We start from the raw sequence: 23375 nt of genomic DNA on the forward strand, positions 1-23375 counted from the left end.
GACTTTATTGTGAAAAGGGGGAAAAAAAAGTCAAGTTTCATTTTTTATTTCCCTTCACAAATCTCCCTCCCTGTTAAAAACAGATGGTGATAGAATGAGAAAACACAATAAATGGGAGATTTTCATTGTTTACGTCTCCAGACTCTTCCGATGAACAGTTTTATTGGTTATAAAAACCAACAGTATGCGGCTCTGTTTAACAATAGGTTCAGGTGGTGATCATCGTTTCATCAGCGGGAGGTGATCCGAGCTTGCGGGCCAATCTCTATGTTTCACTCACTTTCATAGTTTTCAGAGAAGTTGAGTTTTAACAACTGTGTAATTATGGCATCAGCGTAAACAGGGTCGTAACATTTGTCCACTATGACCTAAGGACACGTCGCACTATACGTAGACGATGGCGCCCTCGCTTATTTTGGTTATTCTCGTACATGCACGAGGGGGCCGTGAACCTCTCTAGGTACAGATGTACAGATGTAGACAAATTCACAAAAATCATTTAAAAACTCTCGAGCAATTATGACAGGAAACCAAAAAGAAGTCCTTTAATTTCATATGTTTTTATGCCGTAGTTAACTGTCAGTTATACTCTCTATATTATATTTCTCAACATGAAGCTCTAAACGGTGTTTCATAGCGTTTTATTATTTTGTTGGCTTTGAAGTAGTCAAACATACTCATGCCTAATAATACTGGAATCAGCTTATGAAATATAAACTATGTCATTGTTTATAATTGTTGAATTTTTAACTCCAGGAAATAAAATATTGAGCCATTGAGGACATGACCTCAGTGTCCTCGTGGTAGCTGTGACCCTCACTGTTGTGGAGCGGCTTAGAGGCCTGCGGTTGTACTGGGCTGCTTCCATGTGTAAATGTACTGGGGAAGTGCCAGCACGCTTAATTTTCGAGAAAAAAAAAAGTACAGTATTATTTAGCAATCTCTAAAATTTTTGAACTGAGCGTCTCTCGATCCCTCTGTCGGACCTGAGAAATTGTTTATCTTGTAAAACGACTCATATAACAGTGGGAGGGGGTCCTGTGATAATTATCTCCCTCAGTTCATTACATGGTGACCCCCAGGGTTAAATAACTGCAAATAAAAGAGAAGATTAGATATTGTTGGATAGGATATTATTATCAAATAGCTCATAAAAATTTTGCAATAGGAGTTAGTGGAATTGCAAACACGATTATGAATGTCTTTCTTATTAGCTATGGAGGGACGCCCATAGGTCCTGAGAGACGAGCGAGTTCACCGCAGAGTTCTCGACATGTCAGTATATTATCGGAGGTATTTTCTCATGCTGTCGCTCAGCTCCGCAGCGTCCATCTCTGTAAACAGCTCGTAGGCAAATAAACAGTCCTGTCCACGGCCCCTCTCCTTTCCCATCACTAAATGGACCTTTGTGTCAGCTGATATTCTGACATGTCATAGCAGGGAAAGCACAGGTGTGATAATGACATTAACTGGTGCTGTATTATGCATGCTGGCACACAGGCATGATGACTGACTAGGACTGATAGATGAACGATTCGTGGGTTAAAAGAAATGGATCTCAAACTATTTTGGTAATCAATTGTTGTATAGTTTAAGCAAAAATATTGAGCGTTTGCTTCTTCCAAGCTTGTTAAATGTCAGGCTGCTGCTCTACTTTGTCCTCTATGACAGTAAATGAAGAGTCTTTGGGTTTTTGGACCGTTGGTTGGACAAAAGAAGCAAATTTGAAGACGTCACTTTGAGTTCTGGGAAACTGTGATGAGCTTTTTTTCCACAATTTGTTTGGCATTTTATATTTTATTTATAAACGATCAATCGGTTAATCGTGAAAATGACGTTATTTCTGTGTAAGTCGCTGGGAATAGCTTGCTTGTAACTATTTGCAGCATTATGAAAGCAGGATTATTGAAATAAGTCAAAAACGGTTTTGGATGCCGCACCTTTCCTGTTCATTTCCACTTGTGGTCTCTCTTTTTATGGTTCACTGATGAGAGGTTTCCATGTTAGGCCTATGTATCCTCAGCCTCACACACACACACACAGCTTTGGGGCACCGCTGAACCTGTTGTAAAGACCTCATAAAGACTCAACATCTGTTTATTGCAATGCGTGCCAGAAGATTCTGCAACACAGACACCCACCCTGATAAATACCCACCCACTTAAACACACATGCTCAGAGAGGTCTGCATGTTTTAATTACTGTGTCCAGGCACACACACATGCTCACACACACGTGCAGACACACACACAGGTGCCTGGGCTAAGCACTCTTATAATGATGATAATGTGCGTATATGCGCCTAAGAGAGAAGCAATAAGATATACTTGATGTGGCAGTAATGCTTTTGCCCACTTCAGTGAGCTGTAATATGTGTCTATCAGCCGGGTCAACAGGTGTGTGTTTATATACGTTATGCTTCGTTACTATTAATGGCCTCGTTGTTGACTCGGGTCAGTCCATACATTATGAAACGGCAGATCATTACATTATTCATGATTAAATGACCATAACTATCCAGTTTTTAATGTAGCTCTTTATCTTACCTTTTCTTTTCATGGATTTACATTTTGTGTGGTTTGTTTCTGACCATTTCCACCTCTTTCTGTCCACTTTTTCCTCTTTTTCCTGCAGATCTGTGTTTTTTAAGGCCTGGTTGAGTTTCAGGGCTCTATTAAAAGTTCAAAGGCAGCGTTTACTACTGTAACTGGAGCTAGTCTGCACTGAGGCTTTTCACTAATGAGTGCACAGCATACACACACTCACAAAAAAACACATACACACACTCGGAGCCCATACGAATGCCCACACAGCAACACATGTTCTCCTCATGGAGGCTTCGGCGATATTCCCCGACAAAGTTCATTGTTGCTACAGGACTCAGAGAGCCAAAGATTATCACAGACGTTACAACCCTTTCAGCACCCTGTCCCTGTTTGTTCCCTCTTTCCTCCTCTTCCTCTGCGCTCTTCCAAACAATATATCAGGCTGCTTTTCTGACAGATGAATAGGAAAGTATGATTTTATCAGATCTGTGAGTTTTCCAAAAGCCAGAGCTCTATTTCCTGAGTCTTGAGCCTGATTTCACGGTCTTTTTTTTATGTTTATCGAGATTATTGGGCTTTTTGTGACTCAAAAAAAAAAATCTATGTCCATTCATGTGACTTAGAGAAATACATTTTTAATTTGAAATGTAAATTATTAAACAGATAAGCTTTGATTCCTCATCTTTTAATGTTAAGGTTTCACATTCTGCTATTAAATGTGCTCATTAGAAAATTTAGATTTAATTTTGTAGAGTCCAATCACACATTATCACCACGATCACTCTTGAATACCTTAACAGCCCTCACTTCATTACTTGCTTCATGCGCAGCTTTGTATGGCACTGTATCACTTCCTGTAATCAAGATCTACTTTATGCTTGAGATCCAACATGATATGTGGTTTTCTTTTCAGCATGTCGTACTTGTCAAGTGTGTGTGTACATTATATTTAAAGTGCATAAAGACCTTTAAGGACATGAAAATAACCAGAAAAATCGTTAATGGTTTCTCTACACTTCTTTCCACAAACCTTTTATAACAAATTAGAATTTAATAATGTTTGTTGAGTCTTCGGAGCGCTGCGGTTTTGACCTTCCTCTCCGCTGTGTCCTCGGATGTCTGACATTCCAGAGTAAACACAAAAACAAACAACCCAGACAGCGAGGCCTGGGATTAGACGGCTGGTAGAGACATATTTCCACTATGCCAAACCGTGTGTGTGTGTGTGTGTGTGTGTGTGTGTCTTTCAGGCTTATTTGAGTTACTATTCATTTTTTTAAATTCTCATTCGATTGTGGTTTTGCTGTCATTAGGTTTCAGTAAAATTAAGATGTTTTTATTTCAAATAATGTTATTTGATCATTTATTTAATATGATTTCTAGTTTGTTTTTTTCAAATATGACAGTCAAAATACTTTCCAAGAAGTTGTTGGATGCTGCACATTTCAAACGAAGCTCATTACAAAATATGTCAACATCAATTTTGTTTTCACTTCATCCTCAGTTGATTCAAAGCTACATTTAGTTGGCAAGTACACTCGTACCACAGAATTTAGCATTTTGGCTTCAAATTATCCCAAAAAATAATTTTCTCAGAAATGTTTTTTTAATGAGCTTTGCAAACAGTGATTAACATAACAATCCTGGCTGTTCCTATGAGAATAAGGGGGGCTAACAAGACGATAGCAAAGTGATCCGGTTAGTAACGTTTTTTAGTGCAAGGCTAAACAACAAGATAAAAACAAAAACAAAAAATCATAAATATTTAAAATGTAGACATGACAGTTTTAGTGAAGTGAGTGACATTCTTAAAGTAAATGTTAAGTTTGCAGTACTAACTTTGATGGGCGTAAATGTGTGTTTGGTACAGGAGCTGCAGTCGCTGGACTCGGGACAGAGGGGCGGGGTGGCAGGGCTCAGAAACTCAAAACGCCAAACGTTTATTATTACCCCATTTGCAGTAGACTTGCCTTCAGGGGAGAATCTCCAGCAATGACCCTTGGCCTCCACCGCTCGACTCCCTCCACGCTGCACCCCCTCTTTCCTCCTCCTCCTCCTCCCCGCCGCCTCACATTTGCGGTCCGAAAATGTTGAAAGGAGAATAAAAGAATACAACGGAACAATATCTGAGGTCATCTGAGCCGAGGCTGCCATTCCGGGAACGGCGGAGGTTTCTGAGGCAATATTCTTTTATTCTCTTATTATGGCAGCGAACGAGAGACGAGTGAAAAACATACTTCACAGCCTTTTTCATCCAAGAACAGATCCAAGGTGATAAAAGTGGACGCTCCTCCAAAGTTTTACAGCTTACCATTCTCTCTCTCTCTCTCTCTCTCTCTCTCCCCCTTTGGTCATCCCACCTTCCCTCCTTCTCCCCCCCATCATTCCTCTTACCTCTTGGGAGCGGAGGTACTCGGCTGCCCGTTGGCACTGTGGATAATAAACACCCCCACCCAACCGCCCCCCTCGTGCACCTTAGGGCAGGAAACCCCACATGTGCGCACCTGCACTGACTGCCATGACAACGAGGACCATCTGTCCATCAAACCAGTGTCTGAAAGAACCTGTTCTGAGGCAAATGCAAGGAGGATAAACACACGTACACACTCGCAGCCGCATAGTGGACCCGGGTCAGGGGTTAAAGAACCTTATTTCCTGTCCAGACAGACGAGGGCTAAACACCCCTCCTTCACTTCCACTCTGTCTCTTGGTTTCGCTCTCTGTCTGAGCTTGATCTTTGTTGGACTGCACAAACGTCTTTTTTTGTGTGTGTGTCCTGAATGTGATTGATGCTGTGTTTGTGATGGCAGCCTCGTCTCAGCTGCCTTAGCTCATCCTAGTGATTATTAACCATGCAGCCTTTTCCTCACAGGAGCTCTTAACTTGCAGACCAAAGGCTGATTTCATAATAAGCTATGGAGTAAGCTAATCTCTGAGAGTTACCGTTTTTTTTTTTTTTTTTCCTTCAGTCTACTCCCAACGGCTTCATTAAAAGGGCATGATCTTATGTTACAGATTTGAAAAGGCTTTGGCGAAATATTCTCGTTAGTCACTATTGAAACCAGCTCCTCAAAAATAATTTCAGGCTCTGTATTAAATCAGCAGTCTACATAGAAAAAAAACTCTTAAAGAAGTCTTTTTGAGGGCTTTTCAGAGCACACATGGCCAAATATATCTAGATATGGTTTCATGCATTTGAACTACTCGAGGCATACGTAATTTATCCTCCGCCGCTTAACCAGCCTCCAAACTGGACACATCCCTCAGCAAAAACGAGACAAACCGAGCACGCCTCGTGTGTTTATCAAGTATCCAGAATATATTTGACTACTATTTTGCCCACGTCTGCTTCGGAGTGAGCCTCTGTGGTGCAGGGCTGCTCTGGTAATAGCCTGTGTGCTCTGCTGTGCTGAGATTAATGTGAAGACTTATTGATGTAATGATGGAGCCATGAAAGAGCACTCTGGGCCGTGGTTTGGGCGCAACACATGAGCCTAATGGACTGTGTGTGTGTATGTTTGTGTGCATGTGTTGTGTCTGCATGCGGTGTGTGTGTGTGTGTGTGTGTGTGTGAGTGTGAGAGAATGTGGTTTTGGACCGAAACAGATGAAATTAATTGAGAGGTTTTGCCTTCATAAGAAAGGACCTCCAGAATTGAGTCCGTATATTTCTGTAAGATTATCTCGCTCATAGAAAATACCTGACTTTAGGTGTGTGTTGATATGTTAGTGTGTCTGTACATGTGTGTATGACAAACTGCATGACCTCAGACTTCCCTTAACTTGTAGTTCATGCACGCTTCTGTATGTCTCTTTGTAATTTCTGTCCATGTGTGCTTTGCATCGTGGTTCTCAGATGCCCAGTGGTTAAAGGGCAGCGCGGCTCATACCGACACTGTGGGACAGCATGGTTGGAGGCAGCTTTGGAGGAGGCTGAGTAAATACTGCCAAAATTAAAGTGGTACCTTTACAACTAGTGCCCTGCGGTGTGTATGTGTGTGTGTGGGTGTATCTGTGTCTCCACAGATTCTCCGGTGAGGCCCAGCAGGTGCTGACAGGACCCCCTTCATCTCCCCACTCCCCCTACAAAACCCTGTTTTTTTGTGTGGATGTCGAGGACCGTGTGTGTGTGTGTATGCCAGCAGGCTTGATCTGCTCAGTGTGGGTCTGATGTTAAAGTGATTGACAGGCGAGCAGTCACAAGGGCGATTGAGAGCAGTTGTGGGAAGAGAGGGACCTTACAGCCTCACAGCTTTCAGCCCTGAGGGGGAAGAGGGAGACAAATACAGAGAGAGAGAGAGACGGAAGACAGAATCTAAACAGATTAATAGGATACACAGAGATGAGGTTTGAACGGATAGATGGGTTTCAAAACGTTCTGCATGTTTGGCTCTCAAAGGGCACCGTTGTATTGTCGAGCAAAAATGGACAAGATAAAAGTTAACCTGCTCCTGATGTAAAGTGGTCTTGCTTCTTTATAATCATCATCCTGCCTATTTCCTGATCTCATGGGTTGGAAACCCTGGGGACTATAGAGGTTTATGGGAAATAGCTCATACTCGCGGAGTGATGTCATATGTAGGAGACAGACCAAGCTCTCCCTGGCTGATACGCCGAAGGGAGGGCAAATACGAGTTGCAGCATCTAAAACACCAAAGACTCCTTAATTAAGGCGAGCTGTGACGTCTTTCTGGCCCTTCATATTCCCCCGAGTTCTCTTCGTTAGTTTGTGCTCAGACAGCTCAGAGAAATCTCTGCCATATTTCATAATCATGTCATAAAAGAATAAAATAATTTGGCTTAATTTGGTTTATTGTTTTGATCCAGTGAATTCGGTCATTAACTTATGGGCTAAAACTTGGCCCGTGGAGTTTATCAACACCCCCCTTCTTCCAACTACCCTGGACCCTGCAACTTGTCCATTTTACTTTATAAAAACAGAAAAGCACCGCAAATAATTGTTAAAAATTAAGTCATGTTATTTCTTTGAATTTGTTCTGTATGACTGCCACACAACCTCTTTCTGTGCTACAGACAGCCAGAGTTGAAGCTCCATGGAGGCTGAAGTAAACCAGGCATGAACTAACAGGCTGTTACGCATCACCACAGTCCTTTTGGAGAGGAGAGGAGGTGTAGCCATGCAGGTAAGTGAATATAATAATCTTCTCAGATGCGTATTTGCTTTATTTATGTGAATATGTGTGCAGGAGAGACAAGCCACAGTGTCCCTGCCAGTGCAGCACAGGAGAGCGCTGGGCCAGCGGCCATCTGGGTTTAGAGGTGTCTTTAAATGGCCGAGGTGTAAATCTACTGCCCATGTGCCGGAGGGGACGTCAGTTTCTCTCTGGCCCGCAGACCCACTCACAGATCAATAAAGTTAACTCAAAACATTCACACTCTGCCATCTGAAATCAACCATTTAATGAGTTGCTGTTCCTGTAAAAAGTGGAAAAGGCCCCTTCAGATTTATTAGAATAGAAAGAGAGTAGAATTCCAGAAAGGAGGAAGAAGGAGGAGGAGGAAGAACTATAGATTTTCTGTTTGGATTCATTTCAGACCCACTGACTGCATCTCTGCAACACACAAACACATGGAAATAGCTTCTTGATCCACTTTTTTATGAGCGGCATGCTTGACTATAGAAGCACTGTTAAGTCATGTAATTTCACTTAAAATACTGCAGGTCTGCCTTCTGAATTTTGCCAGCAGCAAAATGGCTCTTCAGCATGTTTCAGCAAACGACTATAAACTTTTTTACAAACACCGAATGCTGAGTAAAATAGCGCTGCAGTTTCATGAGTTACATCTATTCCTGCAGGTCTCTCCAGAATAACTCACACTCCTGACGATGTGTGAAAGGACGTTCTGGCAAACTGTTAATACATTTACAAAAACGTTGAGCCGCGGCCCTTCTCGCTTGTATCACTTTTAATAAGAGGGAAGTGTGGAAAACAGATATTCCTGATGTGATTTCTATTATATTTGATCGAGTGAATCATTTCATGTCGGTGTAATTGAGCTAAACTTTATGGCTGAGCGACACACGCAGGTTGTGTGAAATGTGTTGATCGAGCATCAGCAGCGTTTTTTAATGATGCATAGACCATCTTGACTTTTTTTTTTTTTTTTGCACCTTCCTCTTTTACGCGCGATGCGTCCTGAGTTTGGTTCTTGGCTGCCCTTTAACTCTTGGACATCTACGCTCTCTCCAGGGTTTTCCTAAACTCCTCCTCTATCCGTTTCTAGGACACGGCCCATAAATGCAACTCGCCACGTTCATCCAAACACCGCTCTCTACCTGAAAATCATCTGATGATTGGTTTATGCTGATGGAGTGCATATTAAGTGTTCCATTCACTCTCCGCTTCCCCAATCTCTCACCCTCCAGTACCGGTCAGGCGTCCCCTGAGGGCCACACAGGAATAGGAAGGAAGACAGATGAAATTGTCCTTTTTACGGCAATGTCTTACTTTTGGGGTTTACATTACTACATTATGAGGTAAATCCCTCTAGCAGCTGCCAGACAGAGAGAAGTTTCATGAGATTGTGTTACCTGCACACTCTTCTTTATGGTGGCCGCAAAGAAAATCCTACATGTTAACAAGCGCGCATGGAAAGAATTAGACTGTGGACTTCACGCAGGGTGCCGTGTCTCATCAGGTGTGACGTTATGGGGTTACATCTGCGCATGCTTCCGGACACACGAGTATGACAGGCGCTGACAGTTGACGACGGAGGTCAGGAGCACGCGCTGCATGGGGCAGTAAGTGACATGCAGACCAGTTTACCTGGCTGTGGAGACATGTCTAGTTGTGGTGTGCAGGATTATTTGCCTGTGACCCCTTTCTGAGCAGGAAAGGTGGCTAACCATGTGTGAGACGCTAGCGTGTTTGTGCTGGTAATGCGCTGTTTGCGCGAGTGTGTGAGCCTGTGTGTTTATGCTGCTAATGGGGGTTTAATTTGATAAGCGGTCTGCAGATTTGTCAGCGCTCAGCCGGGATGGAGGGAACTGCGCTCTGTATATTTTGGGTAAACATGAAGAAATTCACTCCAGGTTTCTTCTTTCTCTGACTTGCCTGTATGTATATCCTACTGGTTTGACATGTTGACAAAGATGTAATTGGGCATTTAGTTAGTTAGATGAGAAGATTGGTCTCATTCATGTCTATGTACAACATATGAAGCTAAAGTCGATTACCTTAGTTTAGCATAAAGACTGTAAGTAGACAGAAACGGCTTGCCTGACTGTCCACAAATGCACCTACCACCAATTAACATGTTGTATCTTGTCTTGTGGACAATTAGTAATGTTTTAGGGGAAGTTTCATGCTTTAAAAAAGTCTACCGCTATGGCGCTGGTCTCCTTGCAACTTGGTTGTGATGACAAGGCTCCAGGAGGTCACTGCTTCCTGCTGTTCCCCAAGAAATTGTTTCCCAAAACACTGAATTACTTCTTTTTTAATACAAGCAATCCTGGTTCCAGAAGACCAGTTCATAATCTTGGCTAAATGTGGGTGCAAGGAAATGGGGAAAGGAAAAAACAAAAGTCAGTAGCTGTATTTCCATCAACGTATTTTTATGCACATTTTGAAATTTCACTTCAGAAAAGGTTGATGAAGAAAGCAGCATTTAAAGAAAATTAAAATAAATTTGCAAAAAAGCTTTTCTGCTTGTTTGAGGTTGTTCTTGCCTTTTTCGATAAAGAGTTACTGACATGACTGATGAGCTGTTTCTGCTCAGAGAGGAGAGTGAAGACCTCTCCATTTTTGGCCTCATTGATGGCCCAGGCGACTTGATTTGTTTCTTCTTCTTCTTTGAGGTTTGTTGGCAGTTGGCGAACAACTGGTTTTGTTTATTGCTCAGAACCTCTACTTCTACGCTGTTTATTACAGCCATGCGTAACGTAGCCGTGTAACTGCCAACTTCTGACAAAACTACGCTCTTCGTAAGCCTCGTTTGTTCCCTCCAAACCAGTTGAGGGGAAAGGCGCCGAATCCACATGTTCTTTTTATTCTTTTTAGGGACATTTCTGTATCAAAGTTCATTTCAAATTCACTTGACAGTTGGATGGAAACACGATGTTTGTCACATGTTTTCCTAAACCTTAAAGAGTTTAATTAAAAGCTAGAGAGGCAACTGTTGAAAGCCTCGGGTTTGAACCCCGTTCATGTGGACTCTGGGCTTTGGGCCTGTGGAGAGGGTTTTCTATGGGACACATATGGAGTTGGGGGTGGTGATGGAGGGGGCTGTAATGTAGTCACAACAGAGGGTTCAGAGCCAAAGGAAACAGGGGTCTCTCTCTCCTTCCTAAACAGGATGAGAGGACGAGACCACACGCATGGCACACTGTACGCTGTATTTGTATCTACATATAGATCAAACTGGCTTCCCTTTTTTCGATTTTGATCCTTCTTACTTATTATATGATTTTAAGTTGAAACCAAAGTTCCTTTCCCTGCCTTTGTTTCTCAAACACACTGTTCCTCTCTGTACAAAGCACCATGTTCCCTAAGGAGCTTTCTCTATGAATGGCTCTACTGTTTTTCTCTTATCTTTATATTCCCCCAGCTCCTCTTCCTCCTCCTCCTCCTCCTGACCAGGAAGTGAACAGTGATAGACCGTATTATCATAGATAGACGTCTTTACTCTCTCTCCTGCCTTCGTGTGCACAAACACACAGAGAGCCAACATTTAGACACAGATGTACTTTTTCACTTCTCTACACAAGCTAAAACAAACACACGCTTTCTCGTTATTTCTCGCCCTTCTCTCTTTTTTAGCTGGCCTGGTTCAGGCCATTTGTTTCACTGCGTCCTCCAGCTCGGTCTCGCCCTCGAAAGCCTTGTGTCTGCCTTTTGGCAGAGAGCGCAGTCATGTTGAGGAACAAGTCAAAGTAAGGTCAAACTAATAATGGACGATCATGAATAAATTCAAGGTAGGATTGTCTGTCAGTATTGTTGCTGACGTGGTATTCAGTTGAAAATCATAGTTATGGAGTGATGGGAGTTTATTGGGTGATAATCTGATGAGAACAAAGATTTAACACACACACCAGAGCACAGGTATCTTTTTCGTTTATTAGCATAACGTTACCACAGTCACGTCTAACACAACAGTTCAGTTGTGAGTTTCTGGTTGTCTTTGGCCCGGGAGCGGTGCGGTGACTCTGGCCACTGTGTGTGTGTATATGTGTTTGTGGTGTTATTCCAGGTGTTTTGTCAGGAATGGTGTGTGTACATCAGCTGGAGACCGGAGAGGTACCATCCTTCATCACCATGCGTGGTGTGTGCACGTGTGTGTGTGTGTGTGTGTGTGTGTGTGTGTGTGTGTGTGTGTGTGTGTGTGTGTGTGTGTGTGTGTGTGTGTGTGTGTGTGTGTGTGTGTGTGTGTGTGTGTGTGTGTGTGTGTGTGTGTGTGTGTGTGTGTGTGAGGGAGAGGGAGATAAAGAGAGTGGGTCGGCTGAGGAAGTGAGGGCGGATTTTCTGAGATCCGTAGACACCCAGAGATGCTTTGATATATTATATGGAGAAGCAGAGGGGGACAGGAGCCAGACTTGGCTGTGTGTGTGTGTGTGTGTGTGTGTGTGTGTGTGTGTGTGTGTGTGTGTGTGTGTGTGTGTGTGTGTGTGTGTGTGTGTGTGTGTGTGTGTGTGTGTGTGTGTGTGTGTGTGTGTGTGTGTGTGTGTGTGTGTGTGTGCGGTGAAAGTGTGTAAACACTCTCCTCTGCCCCCGTTGTTCTGTCCAGCTAAGGCTCTGTGCCAGGAGGTACCCTCACACTGCCACAACCACACTGAGCAGCAGGAAATCCTCTGATCTTGGTGTGTGTGTGCCCATCAACATCACATATGACCATAATGAGCATCACTCTGAGAGTGGGAGGCATCCGTACCAAAGATAAGTTAAGGTAGAGAGGTGAAGGGAAACTGGAAGAACCAAGCGCTAGAACATTGACCTGACTCAACAGTGTCTAGACAACAGGTATGATTAAAAAAAAAAGTGAGATGAGTCGAATGGTGCGACATGACAAGAGACAGGGAGGAGAAGAGTAGATGTTTTTTGAGCTATAGTTGATTTATTTGAATGCTAACAAATGATTAATGTTAAAACTTTATTGAAAACACAAAAGTTTCAACTTTCTAAGAGCAGGTGCTGTAGTACACTAGAAACTATTTGTATTAGAATATAGAAAGCTAAAAAAACAAGAACATGTTTCACTTTTGTTCTGGATTGGTGACAAAAACTCTTGATGAGTGATTAAACTGAATTACAGGAGCTATCTGAACGGCATCTAGACAGGCAGTGATTTCAGGACTTGAGGACTCGATGAGCCTGTGTGTTTTTTGTAGCATCTCTGTAAGATCAGTTATGATGCTGTTAAAAATCTGAAAAACTAAAATTAATATCGATATTGTCACATTTGAAGCTGTATTTATTGAAAGTACAGTTCCTCTGTAGACTTGAAAGGTAACTTTAAACAGCTTATAACTTGCTCCTTTGTGGCGTGCATTGACTATATTTGGCAAAGATTGTTTTGTAACCACATCATAACACACAAAAACTAACTCGGATCAAATTAAAGCTCCATGACACCATCTGCGCCTTCAAATTCAGTATGTAGCACAATTTTTTTTTCCCCAATGTCAAAATGTAAGTGAAGATTTGTGTAATGTGTGACCTTGATTGTGCCACATCATAAGAGAAAAATCTCCAGCAAACACCAGCAATAAATGTTGTTAAAATGTTAAAAATCTTGTCCAGAGATCAGTCGTGTGGTGCGCCCCCGGTTTTAGAGGCACACCCATATGTTGAGTGTGTGTAATGTATGTGGCCATGGGTGTGTCATGGTCCACTGCACTCACAAAATCACCACAGTCAGCAAGCCTGCCTGTCAAACTTAGGAGACGGAGTGGGTCTACAGGATGTAAGAAAGCCTTTGGTACGACGGAGACAAAGAAAGTTATGTGCCATGAAGTCACTTTTTGAATGTTTTTACTATTCAGTCCACAGTGACGTCTTGAAATTGCCTTATTTTGTCCAACCAATGGTCCAAAACTTACTTTTCAATTGAGTATTCAATTACTTGACTAACTTTTGCAGCTCTAGCTGATTGCATCTGCTTTCACTTGTAGTATTCCACATATGTGTCACATGAGTTTATCGACCTTGTGTCATTATAGTCTAAGAAGGCAGGTTAGTTTCTTGATTATACTTGACTGCAACTAGATTTTTCCCACCTGTTCTTATGACCTATATTACACCAAGTCATTACACAATGACTACATCAATATCAACAGATGAAATATACGTGGTCAATTTATCTCCTCACACAAGTAAAATGGTCAAAATATTTGTGAAAAAGAAATCAGAAAATGAGTATAAAAGGAAATTAGTGTTGCAATCTATCGTGGCTTTTATGTACTGCTGCAGTGTGCTGTAGGTATGTTGTAGGTATGTTGTCTTAGTCCAGTCCAGTGCTCCAGTGTGGCTCCCCTTTGACCTCTAACCTGGCGTAAAGGGAAGTGACACCATTTGCTGCTCCTTCTTTAGCTTCTGGTGACCTTCTGGGACCTCAGCCACAACCACACATGGAGGCTCAACGATACCATCTTAAAAGGCCCTGCAGTTGTAATCTTGTACTTCATAAAAACACCGGTATCCAGAAAGACACAATGCATGTACAGTAGAGCAACATTAAATCTTGAGGACCCCTGCTTGTTCTCCTCCATCGCTTCTGCAGAGCCACCTTAATAAAGGTGCTATACGGGCTAATGCAATAATTCAAACTGTGATGTGTTATACATATAGCCTCAGAGATCACACACTGATAGCTCACCTCGACATTGTGCACTCTTGAGCCTTTGAACCATGCGAAGAGACACACACACTCGCTGTCAGCAGGTAGTTTTGCAGAGGATATAGAGAGTGCTGAATCTCGCTGTGACTCCAGGAAACCTCTGCACTCACTTCCACCTTCAGTAGGATGAAAGGAGCTCAGGGAGCTAGGGTTGCACTCCCCACAGTGTCTTAGTGTGTGTGTTTGAGTGAGTGTGTGGGAGTGTAACACAGCCTTGGTGCCCCTATCTCCTGTCTTTTGCGGTCCCAGCATAAGCACATTACAAATTCACACATCCCCCAACTGACACCCCCATACTCCTAACCTCTATCGCTCCACATCTGATACAATCACAACATGGCTACAAAGAGGCTGCCAGGCAGGGGGTACCGGTGTCTGAGTGAGTGTGTGTGTGTGTGTGTGTGAGTGTGCGGTGTGTGTGTGTGTGTGTGTGTGTGTGTGTGTGTGTCTACCCGCTCTATTCATGGGGCAGGATGCGGGTTTTTGGCACTTGCAGTAAAATGGTGAGAAATTCCCTCGACCTCAAAGACTCTTGTACACATCAGTAGCCCCCGCTCTCCTTCATCTTTCTATTTTAGGCTAATTTAAACACAGAAACCCTAAACCCTCAAACAGGGCATTTGATTGTAGCAATCTTCTTCTTCTTTTTTTTTTTTCCTTCTCCTTTCCTCCATTCAAAAAAAGTGCCACAAGGCAGCTAGCCAGCAGTGTAAAAGTAACAGAAATCTCACATCCTGCTATACCGTCAACCATACTTAAAGCCAGATGAGCTTTTTAACGACCTGAACTGAAACTATTACAAACTATCTTCACCTTCAGTTCAACCAAATGAAAACTTTACATATATTATATAATTTGTATCAGATATTCTGTCGGTGCAGTTTGTAAATTGTGATGTTGTTGTTGTTGTGTTCTGTACATGCGACATCTATTGCATGTCTGTCCTGGGAGAGGGATCTCATTATGGCAAGTTTTTAGTTTTAGGCCCCAAAATGACTTGGGTTAGGAAAACATGGTGGTTTGGGTCAAAACTTTTACTTTGCTATCGTCAGAGGAGCTTTATTGTCATGTTGACACTGATGAACAAATGGGTAGGAACATGGAACGACGTTTAAAAAAGGACTTTGAAACTATCGTGGTCATGCTAACTGTTGGAAACAAGAAAATGAGAGCTCACTGCTGTGTTAAAGTCTGTTTTGTTGAGCCATCCATCCCACACAACCTCCTTCCTACGCAGACCTTATCGCTCTGGGAGACAAAGTTCAAGACAATCACACGTCAAAGGAGATGCCCAGTTTAGAGCAGTGTTTTGTGGTGTGACAAAACCCTGTCCAACTTTTGTAAAAAACAAGTTTCATACCACAAAATAAAGGTGATAAAATTAACATTAGTTGATAACAATTCTAGGAGCTGATGGCTTTATATTTTTGGATGTCCCGTATCTTTTTAATAAATAAACGACCTTTAGCTTTGATTTCCAGTCGTGCTATTGCACATAAAACGCTCACATGCCCACAGAGGCCTGATTGACACACAGTTCACATATTAACACAGAAACAGACGGGTTTGCTACACACCCACCGGTTCACACCCACCCACAGACCCACATGTCCACAAACCCACCCACACACCTATATGCAGTGTCTGTGATTGTGTGAGATTGACACACAGTTAAGTTTTACAGGTGCGCTGAAGCGGATAATTAGCCTGTTAGCTGTGACTAATGAAATCTCCACTGCTGTGCCCTCCACTGCTGCCGGGGCAGAGGCCACTTTCCTGTTTGGATAGGCAACGCTTTAAAGCAGAGCGGAGGGGAGCCAGCTATATGTGGGTGTGTCTTGTGAGTGTGTGTGTGTGTGTGTGTGTGTGTGTGTGTGTGTGTGTGTGTGTGTGTGTGTGTGTGTGTGTGTGTGTGTGTGTGTGTGTGTGTGTGTGTGTGTGTGTGTGTGTGTGTGTGTGTGTGTGTGTGTGTGTGTGTAATGAAAGCAGGAAAAGTGAATGAATGAGTAGACAGTGAAAAAAGGCAAAGGTGGGAATTCACTTCACAGCTTCTATATGGAAATGCTGTTTTTACTGAAAGCACACGCTGTCACACAGTCGTACACTCGCAGATAAATAGAGAAGACATGGTTATAAAGTCAGTGTGTGGGCTGGGGGTCAAGTTACCTTCCTACTCTTTATACCGGGACTTCAGACTAGGTGTGTTTTATTTGCTTATCTGTGCCTGTTTGAGAGTAGAAATGTTTGTTTACCTCATACCAAATCTGGTCACACAAAAAGGGAACATTAATCAGCATTAGTTAATAATATAGTAATAACAATTAACTAATAGTTAACCAATGTGTCAAGTAACCATTTAATAATGGTGTCATGTTAATTCTTACATTATTTGATGGTTTATAAATATTCTATTAACAGTTACAGCAATAATGAGGATACATGAATTAACATTAGTTAATGTAGTAATTACCATTAAAAAAAAAAAGTATATATCACGTAATTATTTTTTGTGTACAATGATAATTGTAAATATGTTTACATGCTTAACGTGTTTCTTTAAATGCTTTTATTTACTTACTACCTCTATGGAAAAAAACATGAATGCTCTTCAACAACAAAAAAAAACGTTGTTGTTTATTTTGTTTACATGTTTCATTACACGATACTGTTCAAACTGTAAATGAGAATTTAAAATGTTATATTTATTAGTCGCATAATTTTCCAAAAGATTTCCCTATTCATGTTGCAAGTTTCCTCATATTTTGCAACTGATTTGGTGACTTAATTGTTACATACCAATTAAAGAGAGTAGAAAGAGTAGAAAATAAAATATATGATCATCATTTAAAATGTTGTTAATCAAGTTTGCTCTTCATGTGACTGGTTAGTGTGGTGGAGACAATCATCCTGAACACTCACTGCTGATGGCTGCCGACACGGGCCGCTCTGTCGAGCTACGGGGAGCAGATAGTTTCTGTCTGTTGCTCACTCGTGTCACTTAAATAGAGTAAGTGGTCAACAAGTGTGTGTCGACCCGTGTGTGTCGTGAGACCAGCCCCCCCAGGAGAGCTGATGAGGGGCTGCATACGGCTCACCTCTGACCCTCACGCCACTTCAGGAGTTGGAATGTGCACACACACACGCACACACACACACACACACATACATAACACACATTCATTTTTTGAGCTCTAATGTGCTTTCAGTCGCACATTATAGCCCATAAAATTGAGAAAACACAGTTCTGCGATTAGCTGATGTCTTTTTCTCACTTCATTCGGTTTGTTGGAGTCGGACACGAGGCTGCTCCGTGTTCAGTTGTGGGGGGGCCGTGCTGCTGTCTAGGTGGTACTATGTGTTAAAGGCCACCGTCCAAGTGAGTGTAATGAGCTGGCAAGATGTTGCCTCCGAGGTGGCTTAATTCATGAGTGTGTGTGTCCTTGTGTCACCAACTGATGTGACTTCTGCTTTAGTCATCACTGCTGTCACCTCTGTTGCACCCCGAGCAGGCATGTGCAAAACTTGTACTGAGGCTTTCACACTCTGGAAAGACTGTGTGTGCCGGAGAGTGTGTGTTGCCACAACATGATTACACGCACTTGTGCTGTTGCGTAGTCTTTTTTTAGTGAGCTTTGTGTGCTGAAGAATAAAACTTTTACCATCTTTGTTCTTGGATGGAGCCCTGAGGGGACAAACTTCAAACTCGCTGTTTTCACCACTGAGGCCTGCTGACACACACACACACACACATACAGATCTGCTGTTGTCATGAATATCTGCAGCTGGGAGTCGGCTCAATGATTTTACTTTTAAAAATACGAGTAAACACACTTCTTCTCTGTTTTATAAATATTGTAAGAGAATAGTGTGTGACCTATGGATGAAAGAATTGAGAGCAAGAACAAAGAAGGAAACCAAAGAGAGGCAGCGACGACGATGATGATGATGATGATGGGGCTTTACGATGTAAAGTTCTGATGGGAATTTCAGCTGCTGGACTAAAGGAACAAAGCAGATGTATGTATGCGTGCGTGTGTGCGTGCATGTCTCTCAGTTCCCTTTCTGCCGCTCTCCCTCTGAGGAACAGTAATGGTGATCCATGCTCTGTTAAAATCTACAGCCCATTGGGACCCACATGAAGACATCACACACACACACACACACGCACACGACTCTTGGTGCAGTGGACCAATGAAGACATCACACACATGTACGAGCGCTGTCACTTTACCTTTCCTTTCTGAGGCACCCAGCTCCTCTACATCTGGACCACTCCTTCCTTCCATCTTCCCTTACCTCCTTCCTTCCCTATAGCAGAGGTTTTCTCTGGGGGGAAAAGCTGTGCAGTACTGAGACTGTCCTCAAGGTGGTGGGGGCGAATCAGCTGCAGAAGATTGGCCTTACTTTTGTATACTATTTGGTCTATTCTCTAGTCTATTATAACACTGCTTTGAAAGCAAAAATTAACCATTTAAAACAGTTTGATCATGGGAAAAATGCATTGTCACCCAGCTTAAAGGGAAGCTCTGGTATTTTTAAACCCAGGCCCTATATTTTTTATGTTTTGATGTGTAAATTATTCAAACTTACCGAAAGTTTTGGACTTGGTCTGGTAGATCGCCTCAACTGTCAGCCACGACACGGCTGCAATTGCTGCAACGTGATCCGTTGGGGCAACTCAGACCAACAAGGTAATGTTGACTGTAGGGTTGGGCTGATGAACGATGCCATCATCCGTCATCAAGAGTTGTTGTCATTTGTGATATGTAGGGAGAGGAAATGAAAAGAAGTATGTTGCTGCTCAGCGCACTAACATGACGTCTTCATGTCCCATTTATTATTTCCTTATTAAACCAGCTGAGTTAGGCGATCCCAAGACACTTGCTTCTCTCAGTCATGCCGTTTTTTATACACAGTTTTCTTAGCTTAGCTTCGGACAACATTGTTTTATGCACATGAGATGCTTTTAAACCTGGCGCAGGGATGGATGTCGGTGGTAACGGGAGTTAGTTTCCTCTGAGGGGTGAGACAGTTGGAGATTCATGTCAGAGCAACAGTGGGAAACGTAGCGGTGGCTACAGTGGTGAGCTAATATGCAACTGCTGCTTTATGACAACGCTGAGGGGACACATCGTCCATCACCATGATGTTACACTGTAAACATCGTCATACGCCAATTCGGCAGACATCGCCCAACCCTAGTTCACCAAAAGTGCTTGTTTTTGGCTGAGCTTGTTATTAAGTCTGACAACATTACAGAAACGGTTCCTACAGAGACAGACCTTTTGTTAAATAATAAGAGCCTTTTTATAAACAGAATAACAAGTCTCGCTCAAAGGAGAAGTCTTTCTCTGTAATCTTGCAAGGTGAGCGGTCACAGCTATTGCCTCATCTAGATCAAAATCCGTTAGTCAGCCACGACTTTGAAAATAAATTTCTCGCTAAAGCTTCTTCAAAGTTCCTCCAGGTAAACTCCAAACTCTCCTCTCCAACTCTTTCCACTGACGCCTTCTTGCAACAGCTGACCTCTCACGAGCCCAGGTTTAAAAATACTGAAATTTAACTGTTCAACTGTCATCAATATAAATCAACTGTGCATGTAGGTGTCCTTCTCTTTGCTGTCTGCTACCTAATTATAGCACAAATGCCCAAAGATACTTCAAAAAGTTGCTTATATTGTGCGTACAAGAACATTGCGTTAGATCATAATGCAGTATGTAATTATCTTATTTCCAGATTTATCTTTGTAATGTAAGCTGTTTAAAACTGCAGGCAGTCTCTTGGGTGTGAATGCCTGCAGTCAAGTCAAGCTTGTCCCAGAAGTGTCCCGCTATGTTTATAAAGATTTGTCCCATTTTAGCCTAATTTTGTGCTTAAATAAACTGGGGTGGTGATTCGCAGACTTGATGACTGCTAAATGTGGTTTTATGTCGTAGTTCTAAAAAGCGCAGTAAAAAAGCCAAGCTATTTAAGGCCAATCTCTATTCTGTCTGTTAATTAAATTCAACAGAGAGGCAACTTCCTTTGAAGAGAGGCCGTTAAAATGTTTGGGATATTTCCTCCGCATTTGCTTTCAAAAATAACCAAAACCCGAGACCACAGTCGACATAAAGTTTCACCCTCGAGAAACATGAAAACTTTTTGAAGAGGAAGACGTGGAAGGAAACAATCAAGATAAATATGAAACCCAACAGCGCGCGCATGCACGCACACACACATGCGCACACACACAGACAGACAGAGTCATTGCTTGGCAGGATACTGAGGCCAGTGCCATGAGTTGCATTTCATGTTTTATGTTCATGTATACAGGGTAACCAAAAGGAGAGAAAATAAACCGAATGCTATTTCGATTGTCAGCACATTTCAGCATGTCCCTGCGCAGTGAGGAAACGATTAACAGACTCAACATATTATGGATTTTAAGAGGGCAGGAGAATGACTTAATAGTTATTGTTTGATGTGGTTCAGCCAATGTGATGATTTCCACTTTGTAGTTGTGTCAACTTCAAATCTGTTTATTTTGGGGACTTTGTTTCCCAGGAATTAAACAAAATATCTGTGTGCATTCCTCTGCATGCATCACCACCTTGAACAAAGACAGACAAATCACTCTGTCATCCGCTGGAGTTAAAGGAATGGAGAAATAGAAAATTAGAAGGAGACGTATCGCTCTCTGTCTTTGACTTAGATGACAAGATTGATGCCACAGCAGCCAACCGCACTCCTTTTCTGGAATAGCACCAGGACACCAGCTCTATTTGAGAACTGAGCTGTCTGTACAGTGCTGCACTCCACATACAATAACGTAACCTACACATTCAGTCATCTGGTGGCTTTTGGGGCCCAGCAAGACTGTTTTTTTTGCTTTGCCCAGTTGGTAAGCCGGCTTTAAATAATTGGTGTTACGTGCAGAAGTTGTTTCTTGACCAACAACCAGTGTTGGAAGAAGTTTTAAGATCTTCTACATAAGTAAAAGTACTAATACAACGCTGTGAAAATACTCCACTGCAAACCTGAAGTAAAAGTAAGAGTATCTAAGTGTTATCAGCAAAATTGACTTCCAAGTATCAAAAGTAAAAGTACTCGTTATGCAGAAAAATGGTCCCTGTCTATGGCGTAAAATTTCTCTCAAAATCTGCAACCCTAAAAGCGTGACATGAGTGCACAGAGCAGTATAGAGAAGTGTAAAACCATTCTCAGGAGGGAACATTTCTGCTCTGCATGTGCAATTACGATCCCATGAGCACAGGGCTGTGACAAAGACATAAGCTCGACCCTCCCTACATGCTTGCGACTGCTCAACATGCTTCCTCGCTCGATCAAGTTGACTTTCAGACTTGAAGGTTGACCTCGTGTCCTGATTCTCTCTCTGTACTTAAAGCACAAACATTAGATTGATACTGATTTTCTCATTTCAAGTTTGGAAAAAGGTTCCTTGCAAGTAATCATATTTCTTAAAGTGTTATCACAAACTATATTGTACGTTTCTCTCCCTTTCAATCTGCCTCTGTCTAAATGTTGCAGGAATATGTGAGCTAAAGAGAGATTAGGAAGAGATAAATATTTCCAAGTCATGTTATCATCATGAAATGTAACTGTTCTGACATTTAATAAAACATTCAGCAGAATCTAGCAAACCAGTGCTGCCATGCTTTGTCTTTGAGTGGGCTGTGCTCCTTGTGAAACCTGAGAAATGTTTTCAAATATACATCAGAGAGGAAGTGATGAATGTTGAGATAATGCTGCTGATAGGTTGCAGATCTCATGTTAGTGATTGCTGTTATGCTCATTTGACTGCAAGAAAGTTCCTGTCGGGCAGCGTTAGAAATGTTTGAGCCTCATGTCGAGCCCTGTGTCGTCGTGGATCTGAGCCGCCGATGTGTCGGCTTCTCTCTCCCTGCCCATCCCACGGGCCTCAGTGTGTTTTAATGCTTAAGGACAGGCACTTATAGGTCTGTAAGGGCTTGCGGTTTGTGTGTGTGTGTATGAGAGGAAACGAGAGAAAGTGTGTGTCATATTTGCATGTGCCACTTCTGATCAGCTTCATAATGGAAAAACCAGGACGAACTCAGGAGGTTCGGAAAAAACGAATATTCACCTTCAGTTTTATGTGCATTCAATGTGCCATGATTCTGGTTTAAGTGCTGGTAAGATACCTGTGTGTTTCACTTAGACAGACACACACACTCACACACACACTCTTGGCAGATGCACTTGTTACCATTTAATAGCCATGCAAGAGCACTTAACCTGTACATAGTTTAAAGGTTCATGAGATACCTTAACAGTCTCTAATGGAAAGAATGTAAAAGAGATCTCCATATACTATTACATACTGATACATCTCAGCAGATATAACGGCATGTCTGCAGATTCCTTCCTCTCTTCCATTATCCTGAAATTTTATGCAGTTCTGACAGTTTATTCCTAATTATTGATGTTTGTCACATTAGAATTTAAGCATTTAGCACAAGATTTTATCAGCGGTGACTCACAGGGAGCTCATTCTCGGTTGAAAACAGTTTGCCTGTTATGGTCAGTTCATCATTATCAGTTTGATAGAAACAGGCTCAGGACCAGTTTACACAAGTCCAAGTCATGACGTGGCTTTCGAAGGTATTTGTTGATAATGCTCGGTTATCAAGCTGCTAAACAGCCCTACTTCTTGAAAATATGCTTCTGCTGTGTTTCAACTGACTGACCGGCGTCCTGACCTCGGCAACACTGGAGTTTAAAAAACAAAAAAAAAAGCATATTTCAGCACCAGAAGCAGCCGTTCACTCATTTGCGAATCTAAAGGTGTAATTCATCCCCCCCCCCCCCCCCCCCCCCCCCCCCCCCGTAACCTCAAACCTGGCTTCAGCAGTACATCAGTGAATGTGGTCTTCCAAGACGATACTGAAAGTTTTGATGATTATTGTGATGATGATGGTGATAGCTAGTGGTGAGTTGTGATTGGCTGGATGTAGATGTG

The 23375-nt window shown here is 42.3% G+C and overlaps 1 protein-coding gene across 1 annotated transcript in view; it reads left to right on the forward strand.

Annotated features, from left to right (window-relative positions):
* The first annotated feature begins 7576 nt into the window (after nt 1-7576).
* Nucleotides 7577-23375, forward strand: part of LOC141018307 (uncharacterized) — a 100114-nt gene continuing 84315 nt past the window's right edge. Inside the window, exon 1 of the mRNA XM_073493242.1 lies at nt 7577-7689. Within this exon, the coding sequence (XP_073349343.1) occupies nt 7684-7689 (6 nt within the window). The 5' untranslated portion in view covers nt 7577-7683. The remainder of the gene's footprint in view (nt 7690-23375) is intronic.

The sequence above is a fragment of the Pagrus major genome, chromosome 22, assembly GCF_040436345.1.
Source record: "Pagrus major chromosome 22, Pma_NU_1.0".
NCBI lineage: Eukaryota > Metazoa > Chordata > Actinopteri > Spariformes > Sparidae > Pagrus > Pagrus major.